Raw genomic sequence first — 6094 nt, 5'->3', positions numbered from 1 at the left:
CGCATTCACTCTCTCCGCCGAGAAAGGCGGGGGTGGCTCTGCGCAGCGAGGGCAGAGAAAGAGAAAGAACGACGAGCCCAAGCTTCTGAGGCATTCTCACCGCGCAGGCGCGGCCGCGTGACGTTAAGCCCCTCTCCTCTCGCCGCGGCTACGCCGACACGCTGATTGGCTACTTCCCGGTGCCGCTACGTCACCGGCGTGCGCGCTCCCCCCGCCCTCGGCTGCTGCTGCGGCTGCTTGCTTCTTTCAGGGCGATTTGAACGATTGAACGAGCGCGCTTCCGCCATCTTCCCTCACAGCCCGCCCGTCCGCTCGCTTTTCCCTTCAGTCACAGCGGCAGCCGCGAGCGGAGAAGGAAGAAGGCAAAGCAGCGGACGAGAAAAGGTAACCTGCTCGGCGAAGCGAGGGAAGGGAAAAAAAAGGCCGCGGCCGGGCTCGCCCACCTCGCGGGAACAGCTAGGCCGCCTCTCATTTCTTTTCACCCCACCCCCACCTCCACACGGCCCAAAAAAAAAAGGGCGGGAAAGGCCTTCCGAATGATTCCCCCCGCCGCCGCCGCGAGGAAAAAGAGGCGCATGCGCGGGGGGGCAAGCGAAGCGGCGGTTGGCGGGAGGCCGTTGGCGGCGGTGGGGGGGAGAGGGCGAGGAGGGCTTTGTGCGCATGCGCGGGGAGGGGGGAAATGGGCGCCCAAACGCAGCGCTCTCCTTCGGAGGTGAGTCGAAAAAATAGGTCAGGGGGGTGATGGATGGAGGGGGATGCAGGGTGGAAAAAAAGGGAGGGCTTTCTGGGAGGGGAGTCTCTTCAGCCTCCATGTGGCTTTCCTCCCATTAAGGGGAGTGGCCTAGAAAGGTGGGGGAGGAGCGCTTTTTTGAGGGGGGGGTCTTGTTTATTGCTTCCTACGGACTTACTTGGGGGGTTGCCAAGAAAGGTGGGAGGAGATGCCCTACTTCTGGAGGGTGGGTGTCTCTGTTTTGCACCCACCCCCCAGGCCCGACGTTTTCATTTAGGGTAGTGGTTCCCAACCTTTTTTGGCCATGCCCCACCTAAAATTCTGACACCCCCCCCAATATAACTCTTACTTTACTCAAAAAATGAACTCAACTCACATGAAGAAAGGCCTAAAAGGCCATTAACTTGTTTAAACAAGTTCAAATCCCCCCCCCAAAAGTCAAACTGGGCCCCACTTTGGGAACCACTTATTTATTGAGTCCCAAGAAAGGTGGGAGAGCTCTCTAGGGGAATCTCTCTTCTAACCCCCTAATCTTTACTTTGGGGAGATCCCAAGAAAGGGGGAAGGGGGACTCTCTTCTACCGTCCAGATTTTTGACTTGGTGAGGGGGATGGCAAGAAAGTGAGGGGACCCTTTATGAGGTTTCTTGTCCCCCCCCCATTTTGTCTTTAAGGGGAGATCACATTAAGGCGGGGGCGGGCTTGTAAGATATGCTAAGAAAAGGGAAAGGGAGACTTTCTCCCACCCACCCCCGACTTTTGGGGGGTGCCAAGAAAAGTGTGAGTGGGGCCTTCTCTTTGCGGGGAGATGCCAAAAAAGGGGGAAGGGGGATCTTCTCTAAGGGCACTCTCTCTTTTGCCCTCAGACTTGGGGTGCCTGGAAGAGGGGGCAGGGAGGGGGCGCATATTCCTATAAAAGGAAAACAGGTGATTTGATTTTCCAGCTCGGCCCTCTTCTCTGCCTCTCCCTTTTCCCTTCTCTGCCCAGTCTGTTTTTCACCACCTCTGACAAGCCCCTGGTTGTACAGTTTTGTGTGGAATGTAGCTGTATGTGTTTGTTGTTTTTATAAGGGCTGGAAGGTGGGGGGGAGGGAGGAGAAACACACAAAAAAACCTTGCCAGCCCTCTGCCTGCCTGCCGCCATTTACTGCTTCCTCCTCCTCGACCCGGATGGAGAGTTGAGCCAGCCAGCCACGCGCCTTGGAGCGTCGTAGTGGGGCAGACGATCATCCGCAGTGCCGCCTCTCCACTCATGCGTTGCTCTTTCCCACAGACGCAGCATGGCCGCCCCACAAGGAGAACCCCAAGTGCAGTTTAAGGTAGGGCTGAGTGGCCTTCTTTTCACCCCGGTTTTTGTAATGATTTTGTCCTGGAGGAAACCTGCGTAGCAAGCTGGGCCTCCAGGCTTTCTTTGTTGGTTTGCAAATCCACAGGAATTCTTTTCTGGCTTATGCGGATCTCCTTTTTGGGCTGACTGTTTTTTTTTTGGCTTTTCCCCTCCTTCACTTCAAAGAAATGCCTGTTCTCGATGGAACGTAAATTTATTTAAATCTGTTGAGGGCTGACAGTGTGTGGTTAGAAATTTGATATGGTTTCTTTAGAAGACAGATATGTAGAATATGATCAATCTGATTCCCAAATAGGCTTGTGGCCTACACGGTATGCCTGTTTTTTATTTGTAGATTTAATACAGTTTAGTCCCAACTCAAAAAGATTGCTATCTAAACGGTGTAATTTTTAATGAGTCATGTTATCTCTGATTATTTATATTGAAGGAGTTTCTTTTGATACATTCCTGTTGGAGAGTGAAGGTAGTGATTTTGGTAGATTAGCAAAGTTGGATTGAATTTGTAGATATGGAAACATTATATTGTATCTACTTTTATTAATAAATATATTAATTTTATTAATATTGTCCAAATAGTGGTTATTCCCTATTCTATTCCAAACAGGGGGGGGTGCTTTAATTGTAAAATTGTATAATTATTTTGAGAACATAAGAAATAATTTGATATGATTTTTCTAGTCCTTTTGAGTAACTTCAAAGATATGGAAATAAAATTTTAAATAAAACAAAATTAATTATATAAACCATCTTTTGCTTAGCTTTTCCTTAGATTAATATGAATTTGCCAATAAAACACCAAGATGGGAAAATACATAACATAAATCAATTAGCTACCTTTTATTTCAAGAAACATTTTTCTGCTAATTTGTTGTCCAACTGGAATAGTTTGCAATGTATATGAAAGTTTGAATATATTTTATTTTTTTTTATCAATTTTGAAATAAGCCTGTTTTGGATGATATGGCTTATGTAAATAGTTTGTAGATACATCTGGTTAATTGTAGTATCTGAGTTACTAGCCTAGCCAATTTATACTTACAAAAATTTACATCTAACTTTCCCTAGATCTTTATCCTATTCTGTAACAATTACAGCATACTAAGTTGGTATATATTTGTTTTGTAAGATTGATACTGGTAGACAAAAATTATCATAAGACAATTTTCTTAAAAATCTTTTTTTAAAAAATTTCAGCTTGTTTTGGTTGGTGATGGTGGTACTGGTAAAACAACATTTGTGAAACGCCACTTGACTGGTGAATTTGAGAAGAAGTATGTAGGTATGTAAACTGTTTAAGTCATCTGACACATTAAAATGATTTTGATAGCTATCTTACCTTTCAGAGGACCAGGTCTAAACTAACGAGTGAAAAATGCTAGATATCTACACAGTTATGGTCTGTATATTTGAAAGGCCTAGGGTCTCATACAGTTTGAGCTGAAAAGACATCGGTGCCATAATTAGCCTTTTCATCTCTCCTGGTGGATGGGGGGGGTGAGGTGAGTGAAAAGAGAAAAAGGGGTCAAACTGCTGGGGGGGGATCTTGAAAATAAAAACAAATAACTTTTAAAGAAAAGTTGCTTCTTAACAATTTGTAGGCAAGATGCGGACAGGCCCAAAATGGATAAATAACTTAGAAATAGTCCTTAAAAGCTTTGTGTTGTGCCTTCACATTCTGTGTACCAACTAACATTTCATTTTGTTGTAGCTACTCTTGGAGTTGAAGTTCATCCTCTGGTGTTCCACACTAACAGAGGTCCCATTAAATTTAATGTATGGGATACAGCTGGTCAAGAAAAGTTTGGAGGTCTGCGGGATGGTTACTACATTCAAGGTCAGTCAAGAGTGACAGGGGTGTCATACATTTTGTAAATAATTGATTATCTGAACAAATATTTGTGAACAGGAAATAAAGAACTATGCTACGTCAATAACATTTCTGTTCCTATCAAAATGTTAGAATTGTGGTTTCATTATATTTACGTATGTTAAAAAGATGATAATAATTGAAGATTTATTACCTGCGAGCATCCTATATTTTGAAACTTAATGTGAAACTACAAAATGAATCTGCATTAAGGTTAGGATACTGTTGAAGTAACAATGCAAAAGTTTGGGAGTGCTTTTATATACAAATTGCTTTAATATGAGAACTGTAAATGATGCTACTTCTATCCCCTTGACTAATCATGCCCATGGCTTTACCTTCTAGCTCAATGTGCCATCATAATGTTCGATGTAACATCAAGGGTTACATACAAGAATGTACCCAACTGGCATAGAGATCTGGTACGGGTTTGCGAAACATCCCCATAGTTTTGTGTGGCAACAAAGTGGATATCAAGGACAGGAAAGTCAAAGCAAAGTCCATTGTCTTTCACAGGAAGAAGAACCTGCAGGTAAGAACAAGTCATCTCTTCTAGCTCAACAAATATTCATGCGAACTACTTTGAGTAAGGAAACATCTGCAAGAAAGCTCTGAAAGCACCAGGGGAACCCCCCCCCCAAAATACTAAATGTACCTGTTTTGCAGCTTTAATTCTTTATAGTTTGGGTTTTAATCCAACAAACATATTTGTTAAGTGCTTGTGTTGCATGTGGGGGGGGGATCCTTTTCCTTTTTATAGATTATGCAATGTGATTGAAGCAAAATAATAACAACCATACTTGATTTATGCAGATGTTTCCTGATACTGCTAGGTAACATCAGTGCCAGCCTAGCCATTGTTTACCTAGTGTTATCTACTTCGATAATGAAAGGTTTGCAAGAAAACTAGCTGAGAGAACATCAAAGACCCCCCCACAGTTCAACCTTGAGCTAAAAAATACTCTGTTCTATCAATGTTTTCATTTAGTTGGCAATGATTCCTGAAGTGATTTTTCTCTTTGAATCGGCTCACTCTGATCTCTCAATTCCAATAAAAGTAGGCACCTATTTTAGGATGATAGAAAGATTGAAGTCAAACGAGCGAAGTACGTCTTCTCAGAACTCAAATACATAGTAGAAGTCACTTGCAGAGGATAACAGATACCTCAATCTCTTGCAAACTCACGTTCCCTCTCTGTAACCTTTTGCATTTAGTACTATGACATTTCAGCCAAGAGTAACTACAACTTTGAGAAGCCCTTCCTTTGGCTGGCGAGAAAGCTCATTGGAGATCCCAACCTGGAATTTGTTGCCATGCCTGCTCTTGCGCCCCCAGAAGTTGTTATGGATCCAGCATTGGCAGCACAGTACGAGCAAGATTTACAGGTAACCCTTTTTTTTTAAAAAAAAAACCGCCTTGGCCACCTTCCTGTGGCCTAGACATTTTTTTCAGAGCTCTTTGACCCTTCCTTTTCCCCTCTTCCAGATTGCTCAGACCACTGCACTGCCAGACGAAGATGACGACCTGTGAGGGAGACGAAGCTGGAGCCCAGCGTCAGAAGTCTAGTTTTATAGGCAACTGTCCTGTGATGTCAGTGGTGCAACGTGTTTGCCACTTTATTATTCTAGCTGACCAGAACATGTGCTTTAATCTTTGGGATGCTGAAAGAGAGAATGGGGTTTGGCGTGTGAATGTGGCAGTTAAAATAAAATTCCTTCATTTTTTGGACCTGCATATTTAGCTGTTTTGGACTGCAAATTTACTCCACATTTGAGTTACAAATCTGACTGCTGCAGTCTCATCACAGTATTCAGTGGTAAATCTTGTTTGTTACTGTCATTCCCATTCCTTTTTGTTTAGATCATAATAAAGTTGTATTTCAAATACCCAATCAAGTGGCTCTTTCAAAGGATAATTATTTGGAGCAAGATTTGGAAGGTTTTAAAAAAAACACTTCCCTTCTAAAATATTTCTGTATACAGGTAGTAACTGAAGCTCATAGTTTGGCATCTAAATTTTAAGCTAGCTATCTACAAGCCTATCTACAATTTAAAGCCTAAATCTCATTTTGGTTTGGCCTAAATAATTGTTGCAGGTAGATTGAAGTGTACAATAGATGCTGCCTTCTGGATTTGTAGAGTTGAGACAA

The 6094-nt window shown here is 43.2% G+C and overlaps 1 protein-coding gene across 1 annotated transcript; it reads left to right on the top strand.

The window, feature by feature from the left end:
* The first annotated feature begins 678 nt into the window (after positions 1-678).
* RAN (RAN, member RAS oncogene family) lies at positions 679-5836 on the top strand. The gene is given in 8 exon segments (XM_032229849.1): positions 679-712; positions 2003-2048; positions 3272-3356; positions 3786-3911; positions 4290-4376; positions 4379-4476; positions 5160-5330; positions 5431-5836. Coding segments are annotated over 7 exon segments (651 nt in total). The 5' UTR covers positions 679-712; positions 2003-2009; the 3' UTR covers positions 5476-5836.
* The last annotated feature ends 258 nt before the right edge of the window (positions 5837-6094 follow it).

Source organism: Thamnophis elegans, chromosome 13 (genome assembly GCF_009769535.1).
Source record: "Thamnophis elegans isolate rThaEle1 chromosome 13, rThaEle1.pri, whole genome shotgun sequence".
Taxonomy (NCBI): Eukaryota; Metazoa; Chordata; class Lepidosauria; order Squamata; family Colubridae; genus Thamnophis; species Thamnophis elegans.
The sequence above is the reverse complement of the archived record's forward strand: the minus strand, read 5'-3'. Positions and strand labels throughout refer to the sequence as shown.